Source organism: Phallusia mammillata, chromosome 4 (genome assembly GCF_965637545.1).
Source record: "Phallusia mammillata chromosome 4, kaPhaMamm4.hap1.1, whole genome shotgun sequence".
NCBI lineage: Eukaryota > Metazoa > Chordata > Ascidiacea > Phlebobranchia > Ascidiidae > Phallusia > Phallusia mammillata.
The window spans coordinates 19,209,910-19,229,966 of record NC_137255.1 but is presented as its reverse complement, the minus strand read 5'-3'; the positions used below and the strand labels follow the sequence as shown (position 1 = coordinate 19,229,966).

At 42.4% G+C, this 20,057-nt stretch overlaps 2 protein-coding genes across 5 annotated transcripts; both read right to left on the bottom strand.

Annotated features, from left to right (window-relative positions):
* Nucleotides 1–59: 59 nt before the first annotated feature.
* Nucleotides 60–10,660, bottom strand: LOC145223937 (stanniocalcin-like). The gene is made up of 5 exons (XM_080090353.1): nt 4,888–10,660; nt 4,540–4,818; nt 2,685–2,830; nt 1,104–1,315; nt 60–614 (listed from the first exon to the last, which is right to left on the bottom strand). The coding sequence occupies exons 2-5, from the start codon at nt 4,655–4,657 to the stop codon at nt 374–376; spliced, it is 717 nt and encodes a 238-aa protein (XP_079946479.1). The 5' UTR covers nt 4,658–4,818; nt 4,888–10,660; the 3' UTR covers nt 60–373.
* Nucleotides 10,661–10,735: 75 nt separating this feature from the next.
* LOC145223934 (uncharacterized) lies at nt 10,736–17,972 on the bottom strand. Of its 4 annotated transcripts, XM_080090348.1 has the most exons (18): nt 17,902–17,972; nt 16,776–16,894; nt 16,482–16,604; nt 15,556–15,736; nt 15,438–15,493; nt 14,960–15,045; nt 14,801–14,901; nt 14,655–14,732; nt 14,425–14,592; nt 14,129–14,357; nt 13,766–14,041; nt 13,621–13,693; nt 13,478–13,564; nt 13,296–13,410; nt 12,918–13,049; nt 12,568–12,666; nt 12,428–12,484; nt 10,736–11,376 (listed from the first exon to the last, which is right to left on the bottom strand). In XM_080090348.1, exons 2-18 carry the CDS (start codon nt 16,853–16,855, stop codon nt 11,296–11,298), a joined length of 2,022 nt encoding a protein of 673 aa, XP_079946474.1. In that variant the 5' UTR covers nt 16,856–16,894; nt 17,902–17,972; the 3' UTR covers nt 10,736–11,295. The 4 variants fall into 4 exon arrangements, with proteins under 4 accessions (XP_079946474.1, XP_079946471.1, XP_079946470.1 ...); XM_080090345.1 differs by having other exon boundaries at nt 12,423–12,484; nt 13,766–14,357; nt 17,902–17,971; XM_080090344.1 differs by having other exon boundaries at nt 13,766–14,357; nt 17,902–17,971.
* Between the last annotated feature and the right edge of the window lie 2,085 nt (nt 17,973–20,057).

Sequence of the window (20,057 nt, the reverse complement as noted above, 5' to 3'; positions counted from 1 at the left end):
TTGGTTTCAGACCATGAAGTTTCGACAGACAGAGGTATGGCCAAGGACGCACTGTCAAATAAAACAAACCAAGGCTTTTATAAATATATCAACACACAACAAGGAACATAAAACGGGTACAGTTTAAGCATACGCAAAAAAAGGCACAAAATATACTGAAGATAAATCCGAGGTCTAGAGTTCATTTCATCAATGCTTAGCTCGCACTGTTTAATTGCAAATACGAATTTGCCGACATTTTCTTCTAATTTGGCACGATTTCATTCCCTTTTGTATCAGTCACCGGCCTAGAAATTAAGCCCCGCGTGCTGTTTTTGCTTTGCAACTGACAACGAACGTTCCAGTCGCATCGTCGACCAATAGGAGACCAGTATCAGCTCACGTGTCTGGATAAAACTGTTGAGTCACCCTCGTCGAAAAACGAATGCCGATTGGGCAAAGTTCGCTCAACCAAGTTGGCAATTAGGTCGGTATATGGAGCTTCTGATCCGTCCTGTAGGTAGAATAGTGTGGACAGAACAGACTGACCGAGAATGGAGGCCACGGCATCTCGAAATTTGGAAGCAACATTACCACCGCAGTTCATGATCTCACGAAAGAGTTGCAACGATGTTCTGTGTCCAATAGTGGAAATATTAGATTATTGACTAGGGATTGTGGTTTAAACAAAAGCTAGCTTTTCAAAGTGAAGGAATTGCTTAATATTTATGCGAATAATAACTTACACTAAATTAAATGCAAGGCTATACCAGAAACCGTGAAGAACCGTAGTAAGACGTTCTATACTCGCATGACCGTATAAGTGTACTTTAAATATGTTTTGTAAAAGAATGCAGAATACTTTAATAAACATCTCATGCACATGGTTATGTGATTTGATACTTCAAACTACGGCATATTTTCGCGATCTAATTGGACTTTTATCAAATATTTTCATCTATATTGTATCAAATAACAAAAGCATTTTTCGTTTAATTCCTAAACTTCTGATTCAAAGCAGCATAACCAGTTGTTACCTTTCGATTTTAGGGATTAATTTCCATCACCGTGTTCTGTCAACACCGTAAATGCACCTTTTGCACCTGTTACAATTTTACACCCACCTTTTAAGTAACACCTCCTCCGGGGGAAGAACCAGTTTTAGCGGTTTGTGGTTCAAACTGGCCATCCGACATAGGCTGCTGTTCTGGTAACACTCGCTTTGTACCTCGGCGATTTTCTTGTCAACCGTAGAACATTCGCGACCCCAACTTGCAAAGTTTGATTTGATTTGGTTCGCCTTGCAGAGGAGAGATTTCTTGATAAAACGCTTTCCCTGTAAATTTCATAAAGGTGTTCAGATTTTTGTCTTTCGAAAAAAGAAATTTGCGAAAACATGTTCAAGCATCCAATGAAAGTAATGTAAAAAATACACGAATGTGTCGTTTGGCGTTGAACTTTTATTCCAATTTTGTTGATTAGATTTCTCACAACGAAGCGAACAGCATAAATTGGACAACAAACGCATAATTTTTACTACAACGCTGTTTTAAAAGTTATCAAGCCCGTCTACAGAAGAAATCTGAAGTATAGCTGCAAATTTATAAAAACGAATAATTTGATGAGCAGCAACAGTAATTTGGACAACGTTTCTACAGATCAGGATGATTGACAATACATGACGCTTGCCGCCGATCAGGTGCAACCTTGGCTCCAAGTAGCCGACGGCTGACGCTCAGATTTCAGAACTGATCGGATTAACGTCAAACAGTTATACTTGCGACAAAATGGAGAAGATCAATCGGATCATGATAGGCCGGGATTAAAGTGGCGGCGCGTTGAACTCGGTGCCACAGATCCGAAGCCCAGGTTGTGCCAGAAGCGTAAACGCTGCGCCCGAGTTGGTGTGTTTACGCGACACGTTTTAACAAGCATCGGTCACACAGCGCTTAGCCCACTGACTGCGTGCGGGTGACGATTGGAACGCGCCGCTGACCTTTGTCGAGCGTAGAGTATACGCCCTTGCAAAGCAAACGTCGCCGTTTACGCACTTAGGTACACAACTGCATTTGACCGAATTCTAAGAATCGTAAACTCTGAAAAGGGATTTTATGAGGCTGTAGGCAAAGTTTGCAAGCAGAAGGCAGTCCAATGCGAAGTTGTACCCATTATTAACATCCGGCACAGTATCACCTGTTCTTTTCGCACTGTAAGTGATTCCAACGCGATAAACAATGCCGCAGGTGGTAAATGCGGACAAAGAACAGGAAAAACACTACTTTGTGACTTAATGTATTCACAACATTGACCTCTCCATGGTACAGGAGAGCACATGACACAGGCTGACTCGTCACGGTTTCGTGTGGTCTTTTTTCAACGCGCAGGTCTGTTGCCTGTCTACCGTCCCATGTCTGTCTTATGTTCCACCAGGTCTACTCCCGGCGCTTACGCTATGTGCGGTCTCCAGTCGGCCTTACGGTACAAACTCTTTTGAATTAGGGCGATATCCTTGGTTATTCGCGAGACCAACGTGATGCATCGGCTTATTTCGCGAACGGAGGTGCTGTTTGACATCTTCCTTGAGTGTGTCAAACACGCGGCGCTCCCCCTAGAATTCCAGCTCAGCATCTCGGACGCTACGTGACGCGGTGTGCAGACGCCGCTACTGAAAATAACGAGATGCCATATACGAAGATCTGACTTACGTGCTTGGTGAAAGAATCGGCGAGGCTGGTGAACTTGTAGCAGAGGTTGGCTAGCTCGCCGAACTTGCACCGTTTTGCCTTCTGTAAACATTTGAAGGTGTCGCATCCCACTGGGTTGCTTGTCGATAAACATTTACCTATTGATCCTGCAAATAGACATGTTTTTAAGTGAAACCCAATAAAACCGATGTTCTAACAGTTTAGCAACTCGTGGAAGATTTATAGTAATTATAGCCAAGGTAGTGTATGTATATGTACAGCTGGTAAATCCAAGCGGCGCTTGTTTTCGTTTCGAACTCCATGCAGAAAACATTAGCAATAATCGAAATTAAGGAGGCGTGTTTTCGGTCAAGAACTCGTTCAGTCCATAAAGTGTATTCCATAACAAGGAAACCAAAAGGGTTTATAAACCCAGGTGAAGAAACCTTGCGTATATATACAAAGACCCTTGTTATGTTCGTGGCAACGGGCAGTAGGTTTGTATAGCGCCACGCATTTTCGCAGGAGACTTGCAACCAGCGCGTGCCCACCGCGGCATGTCATTCAACGTTGATTTGTTGGGTCGGGGCTGTGACCAATTTGTACGTTGATGTCAGTCCCAGGTTAGTTGCTGACGTGTGCTGGCGTTGAGCGGCGTCTGGCCCGCCCGCTTCTAGGCACAACGAGTCCCACGGGGATATGTTGAACAAGCGATCTCTGTAATCTTCATTTTTTAGGAGAATTAACGGCTTGATCGTGTCGCCAACAGCCCAGCACAAAAGTGAATTCCGCGCGTTTGCCCGCCTTCAAAATTTACACCAACAACAAGTGCAACTTCTCATCAAAGGCCGCTAGAGGTTACAATTACGGATTGCACCTAATTGATCGCAAAACCTCTTTGATTTCGTGAGTTTGTTTAAAACCTTCGCTATAGAAATCGCAAACGGGGTCAAAGGGGGTCATCTTGGCCTTGCTGTCCCAAGAGAAATGCAACTCCAAAAGGGGTGTTGCTACTTGTTGTGTCCACGCCTTTGTTATTGCCTTAGATGGGCTATGTTAGCACCAGACGGTCGTAGAACGGCCGGGCACATTTGAAATGTCCGCCTGTCATGTGATTTTAACATACACTGTGGCTGTACTGAACAAGGAGACACGCCCAATTTCTTGTATCTTGTCACACAAATAGGAAACTGGGGCCCGTTATTACAATCCCGATTTCAAGTGTAACCAGCAATTTACAGGCGTTTAGCTTAAGGATTGACTGAGATAATGCGGTGCCATAACCACCGGGATTACAGTCGCATTGACAGTGAGCGATGTTGATTTATGTTCGTGTGGAAAGCCACTTGATTTTTGCACATAGGAAACCGAGTTTTACCGTATCGCGTCAGTGTCTAAACGTATGTTTAATGACTCATGGTCTTGATCCGTGCAAATAGGCAACATGCGAAAACAATTGACCACAAGGGGTATGCCAAGGGTTTCGCAGATTAATTGGGCTCACGTGAAAAGCGCCATGGTTGCATTCATCCCTCGGGTCTGCAGCCGCAAAACAGAATGCAACAACGTTTCCGTAATTTTGACACCAGGGTGTGCAAAATGCCGATGTATCTCGTGTTAAGATTTTAAATATTTTATTCATTTGGGGAAGGGTTTGCTGAAGGATTAGAAACGTATACGTAATCATATGGAACAACTTTTATTTTTAATAGAGTCTCTTGCAAATAAAACAAAGGACTGCGAAGAGTCAGGGTCATTAATTCATGACTGCAGGAAACGTCCAAGTGAAAACAGCGACTGATTTAGTGTTTTCACTTATGCTTAATGCCACAAAATCTGACAAAAACACGTCAATCGATCATGACAGTAAACTTACTTAGTTGTTTCTTTGTCATCTTATTTCCAGCGGCTTCGGAGAAGCTGTTGTTCAGTGTCATGCAAATAACCAACAAAGTCATGCAGGTTAGGGTTAAGGAGATCGAAAAGGCTCTCATCGTCTTCGTTTCGCTGTAGCGACCAACGTCGTCCAAATATTTTGCTGTTATTCAACGATTGACTTACACCTTGCGATCTTGCGGCGACAACCGCGGCGTGAAGATTAGACGTGAAAGCTGACGATGCGGTTGGTTTCGATTTCAATTGTTGATGCACGCTCCTTAACCAAAAAGAAAGCGGGTTATTGCAACCTTACGCCCTTAGTACTCGATCGAACATTGCTAAATACCTGCAATCGTTACTCAAAGCGTGGGAAGTGCTTCACCAAGGCAAACCCAGTCCAATAGCAAGGTGTGTAACTTTGACCCGAGTACAGGTGTCTTGTCAGTGCCAGTCCCAAATCGCCTTTGTCCTCGCCTCGATTTGCGCTTAAGCAGATAAGCCGAGGCACATTTGTCGTGAAAATCAAGCCGGTTTGTCAGGCTGTCGGAATTTCAACAACAAAAGGCAATTTTAGGTTACTGCTGAAACCATGAGTTTCCTAAACCCATACCATGCGTGTTGCGCTTGGTTGCAACTGTATGCACGCACTGTCAAATGCCATAAACGTAGCTGCACTAACTGCACTGTGATAAATTCAGCGAGTTACAACACGCTTGTCAAACTATTGACTTTCAATACCTCAATCGCTTTCAAAACAGAATTTACGATATGTTTATGTGCGATTAGGCTAAGACGCACAAACAAATACGATTTTGCTGCGATCGGCGCCACCGAGCCTTTGGTATGCGCTTTGCATAATAACTGCTTCTTGGCGATACCTTGAATTGCTGATTATTGCAAATTGACTCTTCAAAAACTTTAAAACACTGCACTGTAGCCTTTGCGATTTCCTTTTGCGATTTGAAACGTTCAATAAGTCCGAGAAATCTACGTTCGCTACCGCCGTCTGTGTGACAAGTCAGCCAATCTGTACTGGCGTTGTATATGTAACCGCCCGAGGAATCCTTGTTCGGACTTGGGAATTGGCCCGCGCAAAAAAAGGCAGTCCCGATGTTACGTCACGCCCGTCGGCAGGGCTTTGCATTAGCCGGGCTGACAAATTAATTTGCGGTCTTGTATTCGATCGTCGTTCAAGCTGTACACGATGTTACGCCTGGAGTATAAGATATTGTTAATTTCAAGGCAACCTAAAGCTAATCTTGCATTGTATGGGGTAGCAGCTAGAACGGAAACATTTTTTAGTTTCCAGCGTCGCCTGGGTGACGTACAATGCCGTCGCGTGCCACGACGCGGGCCGCCTTGTGTTTGATCATTGCGATAACGGCGCAGTTGATTGGGTGTCCCCGCAGACTTTGTTTGGAAAACCTTTGAACATTCCAGTGAATGTTCATGGACTCCGGCCCTCTATTACAGAAATCGAGCTCATCACGGCGGTCGTTCTTCGCGAGGAGTAAGTGTCGACCGATCGTGTTGCCGGCGCGCCCCTACAACTCGCCCAAAAATGGACAGAAAACCAGTAGTTGGACAGCAGTTATGTGGAGTGGCGTTTACCCAATAAGTTCATTTGCAGGTTGACCGGCATAGGCGGGGCCGTACCGCCGGCTTGGATTACATTCTGTGAAGACACGTTCCCCCACTTCAATGCACGCGACGGCTTAACCCGCTGATGAATGTTTCGCGGGGCGTCGGTGGCATGGCGTCAGTTGGACAGCACTCATCACCTTCTGCATCTCCGCGAAGAAAGGCACCGGCTAGGCGAATTCCTTGCGTGCTGAAGGCGTGTTTGTTGACTTTGGTTGCAGACGATTTTTTACAAATATCTAGGCTACACGCTTTCGGATATGAGCCTTCACAAAAAGGTAAATTCCGGAAAACAGACCCTCTGTTTGGTATTTGAGCATCGTAACCTTCAAAGGAGTCGAATTTAACAATTGTTATGACAACACTGTTGGAATCGCATCGTTTATATACCGATGACGTTATTGTGTTCTATTTTTCGCGCCGCAGTGACGCACCTGGCTCGAAAAACCTGTGTGCGCTTTTGTTAAAGGAATTGTTGACAAACTACGTGAACAATACACGGCTATGTAAAAATTCGTGCTTGTATCATCTGAAACGTCGGCCGCTTGTTAATTGCCGCAGAATGCCGTCGGGATCGCGTTGAAGTGGTCAAAGCGCCCGACCGCCAGGTCATCCCACTCGTAGTGTCAATGCTGTAAGAATGGCCTTTTTGAAGGTGCGCGACATGCCTTGCTCGACAAACGAACCTTCTGCCCACCAACGCCCATCACCGGGCACTCTGCACATGAAACAAGAGACTTTGTGTCTCTTTCCGACGTTCTGTCTAAACCTCGCGCACAATGCACCCATGTATGACGTTAAACATGGCCCGGTTCGGAGCGCGCGTGCCGACCCTGTGTACATTTGTACCCCCAGTGTCACGGTAAAATGTGGTCGGCAAAACAATAGCCTGCGACATAAAAGGAGTGGGGCAGAGAAAAGTAAGCACGCTCCGACCAAATTTACCATCAAGGTCCCACGACCGTATCGCTATGACGTACGAATGCTATTAGTACAAGTTCACATGCAGATCTCGGGAGATAGGACAGCACTACGGAAAGCATAATACGTGGATATACAAGCGCCCGGCCTCGGCACCTGGCACCAAGCAGACCGCAATTGAGAGCTTCCTGTTTTGTTTGCACTTTAAAAACTATGCACACGTCCGCAAAGAGTCATCACCTGCAGAATATACATAAGATGTCATTCATGCTGACAGGGCGTGCGTGATGTCATGCCTATAGACTCTTGTTCGAAAAGCGGCGGTTTAAAAAACGAAGAGAGAGGGGAACTTTACAAGACCACACGCGGATGGAAATGGCTTATAGATTTATGCTCCTCAAGGCGTCGACCTCAATACAGTTTAAAAAGTTCCTGCCAGTGACACGATACAGCATTAGCGCATAGGGGGAGAAGGGTGTTATGCCCGGAACCGGGTCAATGAGTCAAACGAACCCCACCTAGAACACCTTTGCACGACCCGGGGGACTTGACATAGGAGATAAGATACAGACTCTAGCTGCCGATAGTAGGTACGTTATCGAACACATTACACACGGCTTGGGCAAACAGAAGCGTCGTAAATTCAAGTCCGGCCGAATATTTCCCAGTTCCTCCTTTCGTAAGCCAACATCGCGTGCATACCTTTGGCTCTATCCCGATCACTGGGATAAACCGTGATAAAAAACAGCCCTAATTCGGGCACGTACACATCTCGGAAAACATATCGAGATAAAGTAACGACAGGACAAAGTTTAAGTATCGAAAAGCAAACTTTGAAAAATGTTTAATCAAGGCTTTAAGTCGTTAGCAAACTCGTTGTTTTTGCTTTTGATGCTGTGTTTCTCATAGCTAGCGTTTTTGATTGACGTAACCCACATCTTTTTTTTGGGGGGGCAACATTCGGTTATTTTTAGAGTGGCCGAGTTCACCAGACTAGGAAACCGGGCTTGAGGATTTCGTGCCGTCTTTAATGTAGAGGAGCGGTGATTATAATACATTTCGTTCACTACCAAATTTACCCACAAAACACAATTTCCACGGAAAGCAAATTAAAGCGTATGCTTTGATGGTCCTGAAAGTCGTTTTCAATAACGTTTCTGAGAACTAGCTTTAACGATACAAAATGGTGGCGGAAAAGACACGACATGTAACTTCGCTCAAATCACGACGGGAAATCATGAGCGGAAGAGTTCTGTTTTCGTCGTGATTCAAAACAAAAACGCCCCGGGAAAAGGTAACGAACGGGGAAACACCTGCATCTCCACGAGCAGACAAAACACGACTTTGATGTTCTCGCTCACGATGTAGTTTATTGCTGGATTTCATGGAAACTCTGGGAGGGGTTGTTTGTTGTTGGGCACACGACTGCGAATTCCATTGGTTACCACAAAGTTAATATTATAGGCATTGCAATGCAAAAATGTCATTATTGTGACGTTTCCGCGTTGTTGAGTACTCTTGGATTTTGATTTATTGCATCTGAAAACGCGGTCAATTACTGAGTATCAACGACAGGGTGCAGGTCACATCGTTTTATCACTGAGTGAGACCTCGGCAAACACAGGTGCAACATTAGCCACTCGCCGTGTGAGCGTCGCAAGGGTGGGGCTCGCAGCCCTTGCAAGAGCGCACGCGATGCCACGGGATGTCGGTGCCTCCTTCAAAGGCGTGTTTTTCCGGGCGTCGTAAACCCGAGAAGCATCTCCAGCATTCCAAGGTCGTTCACATCTGGAACAAAGCGTTACGGCGACGCAGCCTGTTTGCAAAGCGGACCTCTTTCAAACAAACAACCCCGCAGATCGCGAGAAGCACATCTCCTGTGCGCTTGGCAAAAGAACAGGTGCAGACCGAAAACCAGCGACTGACAAACACTGGAAATGTTTGTTGGTGGGTAGAAGCAAAACATGTGGTAGCGCTGTGAAGTAAATCAAACCCGAAGTCTCTCTCGCGAACTGCGGCGACGTGACGTGGCAAGTGTGCACACCTGCCGATCGTCATTTACGTCAACTACGTCACGAAGGCAAATACCTAAAAGTGCCATATGAAACGTCACGCCGGCAGGCCCTCGACCCAAAATAACACGACCCCGACATAATTACAGAGGCCAGGAGAGACTTGCTTCAGTCGATCGTTAAAATCGGGTCTTCGCTGAGCCAAAAATAGATTTGGAAAACATGGGAATAAAGATGGTCTGCTCGCATTGCCTGAATTCCACAAGTCTGCGGCCACGCCAAGAGTTATGATGTATGGATTGACTCCAGTGTTCTACTAATATTGCTCGCAACGGGAGAAGACCGAAAACACGAAGATATTTAACCCGCGGCTTCTTTAGGCAACGCTATGTGTTTTGTCTGTGAAAATGCCTTTCCACGCAAGAAATATAAACACGTCTGCCCAAACAAGCTGATGCAACTTATTTACTAAGCGCCGCAATGCTATGGGAGTGCATAAAAACATAGTTATCAAAACAGACAATATTAAAGCTTCAGAAATACCATCTATTTTCTTTGGAGCAAAAATTGAAAATTAGGATTTACATGCGTCAAAGTTGTTTAAAACAATATCACTGCTGTTTAGATAGCTGCCGATTTAGTTTGCAGGTGTTGACTTTGGCATGTATTTTTTGTAAATTTTCGATTGAAATTCTAGTGCCAATCAAACTTCCAAGCGCTGTCATTATAAGCTTTCTTACGATGAAGAGCGGGTTAACAAAAACTTGAAACCCGTTTAACTTGAAGCAGTAGCTGCATTTTTGTTTGTTGCAAAACTGACTTAAATGTAATTTCGTTTTGGATTCCATTAGGTTTTGGGTCAAAACGCTGAGAAATAGACACTGCAAAAAAGTGCTAAATTGTTTGTGGCAGTTTTGAAGAAAGTTAACATATTGTTAACCGCACACAATTCGGTTCCACTATCTCCAAAACTCAAGCAAGTAACCGGAAAATGGGCGTTGAACCGCTATCGAATAAACAATAACACTTAACATTGTGCGGTCATTTGCCTCACCCAAATCGGTAGGTTTACAATCACGCAAACCGTTACCAGTCTCTATATAGCAAGCACAGCTACCTCAGATTTTTCGAGATTTGAATACAGATTAGATTTGTATTTGCTTCGCCTGGGCGAAAATGATTAGTCGGGCGCCGCCATTGAACTGATACAACAGTAAACATTTTGCGACTGACGCCGGAGATCGCCTTACCGCGCCCGTCAAGCTCATGGATGCCTGTTTATTGACGAAACAAGCCCGTCCCGCCGCCATCAGACGGTAAGTTGCTTCTCTAATCTGATTATCGTTTATGTCGCGAGCAAATTAATGTCGACCAACATGGAGCCGGTTGCAGGTATTGCGTGTCAATCCTCTGGCAAATAGTCAAAAGCAATCCGGGAATTTTCAGGCGGTGCAAGGTGAAGACCAACACACAAAGCCGTTTCTCCTGCTTTCTCACCGACCCAGGGTTCGTTTCCCGGTCGCTTCAATCCATCTGCTTTATTGGTTTAGGTTTTCTTATGCTGTCGCTAATGATTGGCTGTAGTTAAAAAAATACATCCCGACATACATGGACAACATGTGCTTGGGCAGTGTATATTTAGCGTTTTCCGGCAGTGGCAGTCATCAAACTTCAAATAAACGGTCGTAAAATTTCGCACGCCCTTGTTTTGGGGTTTGGGACGACAGAACAGCGCTTGCCAACGCTAATATTTCCGTCCAAACAGCAGTTTCATTGGCGGGCGAGTACCGAAAGAATGTCACCCAAGGTGATAAAAACGAAAATACGCAAACCCTGCGTGACTGTTCGGGAATTTATTGGCGCACGTTTACTGTGTTGACAGGGTGAGGTGTGAATAAGAGTGCGCGCCCTCGTTAAATCAAACGACGCCCCCACATCGTCAGGGCCTCAACCCCACGTTCCCACCCATCCCAGAATTGAAGTTCGGCGTCACATTGAAGGTTGCGCAAATATCATCAGTGGCAGTGACATCCAACATCTAAGGTTTCTCTTCAGGACTGGGATTTTACGACTAACGTGGTCTCGGCGCGCCAACTCGTCGCCATAGCGACCGCAGGGGCATGTTTAATCCGTGCCGAAACCGATTAGTTCTGCACGTCGAATTTTGCGTGCACTGTGGCTCACTCGTGTGGCGGCTTCTTCTTCATAAACTTCATCTCGCCTTCGATGGCTGCCGTCCGCTTGCTCCGTGCCTCGCTGACCTGAGAAAAAGAAAAATACAAAGTTCATTATTTAATACCGCAGGCAAACCGGTCTACAAGAGAATATTTCACGTTGGAGGAGAGAAAATTCACGAGTTTGACTCCAAACCACAAATAAAACTAACATCCCTTGCTAACTTCATCACGAACGAAAAAAGAAGGCAAACCAAAAAAGTGCAGTCAACTATACAAAGAGTTGATTAAAAAAATATGAATTAAGCTTTTGCCGAAGAATTTGTTTGAACATAAATCAAGTCATTTAGAAATCATTTTAAATTGGAAAGTGTGCATTTCTTGCCGTTTTACACTGATTTAAAGGGAACTTGTCTATAATCTACTTGATTCGTGCAAAATCACCCTGCAAAACAACGCCTAACATGGCGATCAACGACGATCAATTGTCTGCAAATCGATCCCAGTGATTATACGTATAGTTTACGCAAGCAATTAGAACCCAGGAAATCCATTATGAGTTGTATTGTTAGGGGCGTTTGTAGTTGTTCCAAATGTAACACTGTCTCCCCTCACACATGCTAAACTGGTTTTGGTTTCTAAACCACATCCATTATCGAAGGATTTGACTGAAATCGTTTAATTTAGCAAAGTTCGTGATCAGGGCCAAATAAGGAATTAGGCGGAGCGTTGTTTTTAGGCGATTTAATTTGAAACAAGCAAAAATGGACTAACCTATCTACACCTTTTTACAGTTTTACGATTCCGTGTTATTCAAATTCACAGAATTTGTTACAACGACTGTCAGCATTAAATTAGGCGACTTTAAAAAATACTTTAAAAAATGCTGCTACAGACATCTTTTGTACCATAGAGCAAACAGATGAAAAAACAGCTAAACAATTCTGTTTAATTGAAAGGGGTTCTGTTTCAATATACAAGGCAGTTCTGTTTCAGGTCTCGCAATCACATCACATAAAACATTCAGTACGAATGATACACCTCAGCGAACGTTTAAAACGTGAGTCAACCCAACCCGTGCAAAAATACAACCAAAAGTGTCAGTGCGCAAAGTAAAAGTTAGCTGTGAGTACCGTACAAGTAGCGCGATTAACATATCGGCCGATGCCGACACCTTGTTGGGTTCGCCGTCTCTCTAAGTACAAGAACATGAATAATTGTAGAAGGGGTGCTGGTTATTTGGGAGGAATTTCGTGGAAAATGTGAGTGGTAGCCTACCTTTTCGCTCATGGCCGACTTGCGCAGTGTGCTTCTTCGCAGACCTTTGGGCGTTGACTGTTGAGCAGTTTCCATCATCAATTGGGTTGCCAAAAATTGCTACAGAAAAAGGGCTGCAAGTTAAAAAAACGCTATTCCGAAAATGCAAGGTGAGTCAAATAAAAAAAGGTCACAAAAACAGTTTTACAAAATATATATATATATATCGAGTATTTGACATCATAAGTTTCCTTAATAAACAGTGATGACCTAAACATCTAAATATAATTGCACTGTTGCTTTTACGTTGTGTAAAAAAGGCACAGCTTAAACAATGAGTAAGAGAACGAAGTTACAGACGTTATACTTACCGCAACTTGATCCATGACGTCTTTCTGCATGTCTAGCGCCATCTTGTAGACATCGTGTTCCCGATTATTGTACATAAGAGCGTTCTGGAACATTAGCATTAAATCGCGCTGAAACTCGCTGGTCGTTCGCACCTGAAACAGAAATAACTTCATAATTTAACAGCAGTCAGTCAATATCTGGTTGTCATAGTGTCATACACTCCAACGCAATGGCCACAAACATGGGAATGTGGAATCAATTTGCAAGCACATAAAGTAGCCTGTATGTTTAAGGCCTATTCAGAAACGAGGTCTAGCAATAGATACAAACATCGTTATGTGAATTTTCCTTCTTAAATTGGGTGAGCAGAGACACTGAAAACTCTACCACAAACTAACCACTCCTGTTTCTAGATGCTTTTTCAGGGTTGACAGGTCCATTGCCCTGTAGACAACGTTGGAGTAGTTGGGAGCAATGTCATCAGTGACTGGTTGCAAGAACAAGCTGGCGTATCTATTGCAACAAAATAAAGGTTATAATAGAGTGTAAACTGTCTCATTCAAAATGTTTTGACTCCCACCTGTGGCTTGCAACCTGTTTCCACAAAATCATAATGGACTTTTTCCATGCACGGAAGTTGGCAGTAGCCTCTGGGTCAGCATCACTCCTGTAATAAAATGGTATTTGAAACCATGTTCATATTTACTGTGTATATCTATTTACGTTGTTGACAATGCAGGACTACTTGGAAAGCTGTCAATATATGCAGGTGTGCTTGCCATGCTGCCAGTGTCACCTGTTGCAAAAGTTAATGTAATTTTTTTTGACAGTACAAATACATATATGTAGGTTAGAAAGAAAGTAATACCTTCATTTTGTTCTGAAAAGTTTCCATCTCCAATAACAGAATTACTGGCATGTGAAATATTATCATCTTCAACTACAGACTCCTCCACTTTGTTATCTTCTGTTACTGATGGAGCATCTGCTGGCTCTTCTGCCGTTTCAGTGACGATGTCTTGATTTTTATCAGTTGTATCTACAAAGTCTGATGCCACGACATTTGGATTTTCTTGAACTACAACAGTATGTTCTTGTGCAGATGCTGTTGGTACTTTCGTATCTCCTTTCTTTTCCAGGGTATCTGGTAATGGTGCCACAAAATTTTTAGTTTCGGTGTTCACAACTTGATCATTTTCTTCTTGTGTGGTTTCCTCTGACTCCACAGTACCTGTCCTGGTTTCATCCGTGGGCAAATCAACATCAGGAGATGGGAGAACATCCTGAACATCCTCGTCCACATCAGGATTGGTGGTTTCAGGCTCTTGTGCTGGAACATCACACACTGGTGAATTAGCTGTTGGCTCTTCATCATTAATGTTGTCCACAATGACAGGCTTGGATACACTATCCTCCTCCTTTGGTAAGGGATCTCCTGTTGTGGCTGTATCAGTAAGCTCCTAAAATTGATACTGTGTTATACATTTTACTTATCAATGGATACTTAGCCAATTGTAATATAAACACCTGTAGTTCTGTGACATTAGTTGCTGTTTCCTCGCAGGGCGGTTGGGACTGATCTTTGTTTTCAGGGACACAAACCGTTGCCGCTTCTGTAGAATCCTCTGCATTAACAGTAGGTTCGAAGGGAAGCATTTCTGAGTCCTCAATTGTTTCAGAATCTTGGCTTTCCTCCTTTTAAGAACACCAAGCCATTGAAAAAACATGTTAACATACAGCACGTCTCTATTTCCTACCTGATTTGCATCGACTTCCATTTCAACTTGATTCTCCTTCAACTCTTGTGTATCATCAGGGATTGTAAGTGTTTCACTCTAAGCAGGAAACCATAAAAGCAAATGTAAGAGTTTGATATTGCAGGACTACAATCATTTAATCTTACATCTTGTTCAGAGTTTTCAGGAACCGGAATTGGTTGAATTTCTTCAGATGTTGTTGTGTTATCATCAGCTGTATCAGGTTTACTGGTCTCCATCACAACATCTAATGCACAACACTTTTAGTTTCGATTTTTTTAAAAATAGAATAAAATTTGACAAACTTTGATTTTCTACTTCTTGAACAGGTTGTACTTCCTCATTATTCTTGGCCTCAGGTGTTTTGGTTTGGGCTTCTTCAGCTTTTTTTCTACCAAATGAAAACAAAACTGACATTTTGAGTGGTCAAATTTTAACCCACTAAACCAGGGGTTCTTAACCTGGGGTGCACGCACCCCCAAGGGGTGCGAGAACTGTTCCTAGGGGGTGCGGAGATGCAGAATCGTTAAGGTTGGTTAGGTCTATTCTATTTAAGCAATTACAGAAGGGGGAGCGAAAATTGGTTAGTGATTTGAAAGGGGGTGCGAAAATTGGTTAGTGATTTGAAAGGGGTGCAGCAAGGAAAAAAGGTTAAGAACCACTGCACTAAACTGAAGTTGCCCTTATAACAAGAAAACACAGTGGTAAACATCAAGTGTTAAATTACTTTCATACAAAACTACATTCACAAACATTTGGCAGTTTTAAAAACACTCAACCAACCTTTGGATTTCCTCTATCATTTCATCCAATTTGTCATCTAGGTCTCCAGACTCAATCTGTATATTTTGGTGTTAAAGAATTTTTTTGAGTTTTTAGATTTTATAAACATATTTGTCACCTGTGCCAAAGTGTTTTTTAACTTTTTGTATTTCGCTCTTTCACTTCTAATTTGTTTTCGAATTTCCTCGATCCGCTCCTGGGTAAGCTTTCTAACAATGGCATCACCAATTGATAGAATGGCTGGAGAACTTGCACTTGAGCTTGATTCATTCGATTCAGATCGCTCACCTCTTTTCCGTCTACAAAATTACAGTTAATTGCATATTGCCGACGATGGCCAACCTCTTATGTAAGAACAACGATAAAGGCAACCAATCTTATGGGGTCAACTAATGGGTCAACATTACTAACTAAAATCTGGTCAGCTTATTTCCTGTTGGCATTGCTGCTGGTCTAATCAGTTACATTACAAATTATGCACCAGATACACTTCTCTTGACAAAGTCACTGTGCTTTTTATTTATCAATTACAGTTGTAAAGAATTAGCCAATACATGTAATTCAAAATACTTGTGTGGCCACATAAAAATGTACTTAAGCCACATTTGGCAGCATAGCCTTAGGTTGTGCATCCCTGGCCTACAGTATATCATGTGCACCTTCCATTTATATTAGTGCAGTGTTATTTTGGAATCTGATCAAAGTATTAATTTTCGTTTGTTTGTTTTTTATTTGCATGTAGTCATTTGCGTCATAGAATTCTTAGGTACTAATTTTGTTTTACACAACAGATGTCAACACACACTCTGACAGCATGTACCAAAACAGAGAAATTCTTGTAAGGACATATGCAACAGCCATGGAACAACTGTTGAGTTAACAACAATGAAAAAAGGTAACTTAGCTAAACCACTTGCATTAACTTGGGATCAGGTGTGCATTTGACTGGCTGGACACTCCTGTTCTATGTTAAGGCAGCATCTACCAAGCACTAGCAGTTACGGCCATAAAGGAAGTAGGAAAAAATGTTTTAATAAGACCAACCTTGGTGTTTCTGCAGCTTCAATTAAATCAGTGTATTGTTGTGCACAGTTTTTTGCACTAAACCAATCTGGTGGTCGATTAGGTTCACCCAAAGACCTCAGCATCCGAGTGACACCTCCAGACCTAACATTGAATTTTAAATATTATTAGAAATTAAATAACATGTCATGTTAAGGACTATCGCTTGTGACATAAAAATATAATCAACTACATTTGCAATATTTGATAAAAACCAACGTTTTTAATTCTTTATTTTGATGGTGTTAAAAAAGACAGCTGGTTGCCATATCTTACCAGTGCTGATTGCCACTTTGTAAAACATAAGAAGATAAAGAAAGCTTTTCTTTTGTGGACCATTCAAGTTTTGGATTCATATTTTTTAGTATTATTCTGTTAGAATGAGTACAATGAACCTGTCAAAAATAAATATTCTTTTAAAAGTTATAGACATTATACAATCCTTTTTGCACAAATCTCTCATTATTACAGTATCTAACGCTAAATGCTTAAAAAAAACTGTAGCATAGCAATGGTCCTGCCCAAGTAGTATCCAACAAATGACAATAAATTCATCTTCCACAAACTGTACCAAACACTGCATAATCGGGAAAAGTGGGACCAAAGTTTTAGACGTTACCATCTGGACCTGAACCTGCCTGCCTGGTCTGTGGTTCCAATTGTCCAAACTTCATAAATTCACATCAAAAACGATAGAAATTTACCACGCAACATTGCAATAGCATTACAACATCCTTACTATGTACACTTTAGGTTTTTAATCTCGTTGTTTCAGCTTCAACAAACAAACAAACCAAAACCTTTGTAACTATAATCGCGGAAACTTTGCCTCCCAAACCCAAAACGTTTCACGCTTTAGTGCGTACGTTTAATACGCATGAGCAAACTTGTCATGCTTGAATAAAAACAAAACTTTTTCCAAATGTTTGAAAAACATTCCTTCAAATACACCTTTTCAGTGATAAAATATGGTGGTTATGTTTATAAATATATTCAGAACGTTTACAAATAAATTTCCACGTCATCATTAAGTAAATTTGTAAATTTATAATTCACTGCATTGTCTTTCGATAAAACAGAAAGATTATTTTTCAATGTAGGGTGCGTTTATCAAAGAACCAAACAGGTCACAAAGTGTATTTCATTGTAGTCCACGCATATAACAAGTTCCAGTTAAATTGTATTTTGCACAACGATACAACCAGGTGACAAAGCAACGGTGACAAAATTTTTATTTCAGCAGCAGTGGATCTCGTACAACAGTAGGCTACAACAGCAGTCTACAATCTTACTCAGAAACTAAAAAGCATGTAAGTCATACGAATGCTGCATATGCTTGTAATACAGTCAATGGCAATTTTATGTTTAATTAAACTTTCACGACTATATTTAGCACACTTACCTTTGGGCATTTTGCAGAGCTGTTTTCTGTATTCCACAAGGGATCCAACTCATTGTGATGACACAGTCAATGATAATGAACAAGCTAAAGCTGAAATTAATAAAGGAGACGTCCGACCCGTTGCTCAACGAACCAAAATACATCAATAGGGGCGGGCTACTGTTGCTAAACCGCAATATATTAGCTGTCTAACGTAAATATAACCCATTGTGTCTGATGGGTGAGTGACAAAGTGATCAGCAAAGATTTATCTGGGCCAACCGCCAACGGACACTTAAGAATTGTTTTGTTTAGACAGTTTTCAAAACTGTTGTTTTTTGGACCGGTTTGACTTCCACTCTTATCAAAGCCTGTCCTTGATTGACAAGCGGTTGAACACAGGCTTGAAAATGAAAGTACCCAGGCATTTGCTGAAAGAACATAGATGAACTACAAATCAACTGTTTATAAGTACATGAAAGTTTTTACTTCGGATTTGCAACGGCACTTGTCAAGTGTGTATTGTTACGTACAACGCTGACATCAATGGCTTGCGCAGTTGCAAACCTAAATGACCACCAACCCAATGCAGCTCGGTTTGTGGAACGTTGATCCTCAGAAAAGATGGGCAAAAATAGAACGGCAGAAGAGGATGTGCGTTGCGTGCATGCAACATCCTAAAATATTGCGGGAATTTTTTTCCTATGTGTAACGTAAGCAGCCTCGAAGATTGAAAAATTTGAAACCTCAAACGCTGTATTGTTGTTGGCTAATGATAAATTTCTACCTATACCTATACATGCTGTGTTTGTGTTCAGTTTCTAATTCTGATTTTTCACGACTTCTACAAAGACGAGCCATAACGTATCAAGCAAAAAAAAAACTTTTTAACAGGGAATTTCGGACTTGCTTCAACGCATTAGGCAACCAGGTACAAAACCAAAACGCAAGCAATCATCATCCGGTGATTTTACCATTCGCTATGTGTCATTGGCCAAATCGGGTGACAAATACACTGACAACAAGACCGGTGCTGGACAACAAAAACTCGTTACAATGTGTCCGGAAATAGACACGACATAAGGTTGTACGACACAACAGCCAGTGGTCGATTGAACAACAGCGTTCTCGTGCCAGTGGTAAACCGATACGCGATATGAGTTTCGAATTGAGACCAACGAGGCAGCACCGGTGGAACCCAGGTCCGCTCGTTCGACCCCCGGCGTGCGGAGGAACAATTCGCCGGTAACCCATACCCGGACCCCGGCGATGTTATGGTTCGACGCCGATGTACCAGTTCCGCAATATTGCTTTCAGTACCGCCTCGACTGCAGTCTGAGTCAGTGCTTGAAATGACAGGATAATCGCCTTTAAGATTGACGCGAAGCTTTGCAAGAGAGCCAATGAAATTGCAAGTAGACCACAGTACAAAAATGTCGCAGAAGCACTTTTTCGGCGCAAACAGTTCGGTTTGAAATCCAAACGGGCTTGTGTATATGCACAACCAGCGCCAAAACAAACGGGCTCATCGTGTGACAAAGGGTGGGTCAGAAAAAATAAGTTGATTTTTTACATGTTTCAGTCTTGCAACAAATATTGTTGCGTTTTTAAAGTATAAGCGTAAATGGGGCAACTGAGTATTTATCAGAGGTTAACTATAACGGCAACTGCGACCTTGGCGTAAAACGTCAATCAATTTTGTATGCTGCGTCGCGGTAATGAGTGTATAGGGGAAGTTCTGTGTTGCAAACAGCGAAATGAGTTGTAAATTATTCATGGAGTCAAGCTGTGAGCAATAGTTTAATAATCAATTGGCAGGATTGTAGCAATCAGTGAGAAAAAGGTGTGCCAGCCGTCGATGCTTATATAGAGCGTGATATCAGCACCTACAGAAGGTTTGTTTACAGCAGATTATGTGTCTGTGACGTATAAGATTGTACGACCTAAGCTTATTCGGCAGTAAATTCCAGAGGCGACTGGCTGGTATTTTGTGTGCCACTGTGTCGGTAGTTAGGAACTTATTCTGCGGGAATAGCTATATTGTCAAGGAATTGGAATTCGGGCTTGAATGAAAATTGACTTTTTGTTGTAGGAATGTGGTTTTACGTACGTGAGTAAAATTGATTTCAAGCGATATAGGCAGAGAAATGGCAAACATGGTACTAGCTCTGTTTGCC

What these genes read in the sequence shown, in the direction of transcription:
- LOC145223937 (XM_080090353.1), bottom strand. Translation starts at nt 4,657, where the DNA reads ATGAGAGCCTTTTCGATCTCCTTAACCCTAACCTGCATGACTTTGTTG. An exon ending in GATGACAAAGAAACAACTAA is followed by an intron (nt 2,831 to 4,539) that starts GTAAGTTTACTG and finishes GTCTATTTGCAG; the next exon opens with GATCAATAGGTAAATGTTTA. An exon ending in GAGGAGGTGTTACTTAAAAG is followed by an intron (nt 615 to 1,103) that starts GTGGGTGTAAAA and finishes TATTGGACACAG; the next exon opens with AACATCGTTGCAACTCTTTC.
- LOC145223934 (XM_080090344.1), bottom strand. Translation starts at nt 16,855, where the DNA reads ATGAATCCAAAACTTGAATGGTCCACAAAAGAAAAGCTTTCTTTATCT. An exon ending in GAAGCTGCAGAAACACCAAG is followed by an intron (nt 15,737 to 16,481) that starts GTTGGTCTTATT and finishes GTAATTTTGTAG; the next exon opens with ACGGAAAAGAGGTGAGCGAT. An exon ending in CTAATGTCACAGAACTACAG is followed by an intron (nt 14,358 to 14,424) that starts GTGTTTATATTA and finishes TATCAATTTTAG; the next exon opens with GAGCTTACTGATACAGCCAC.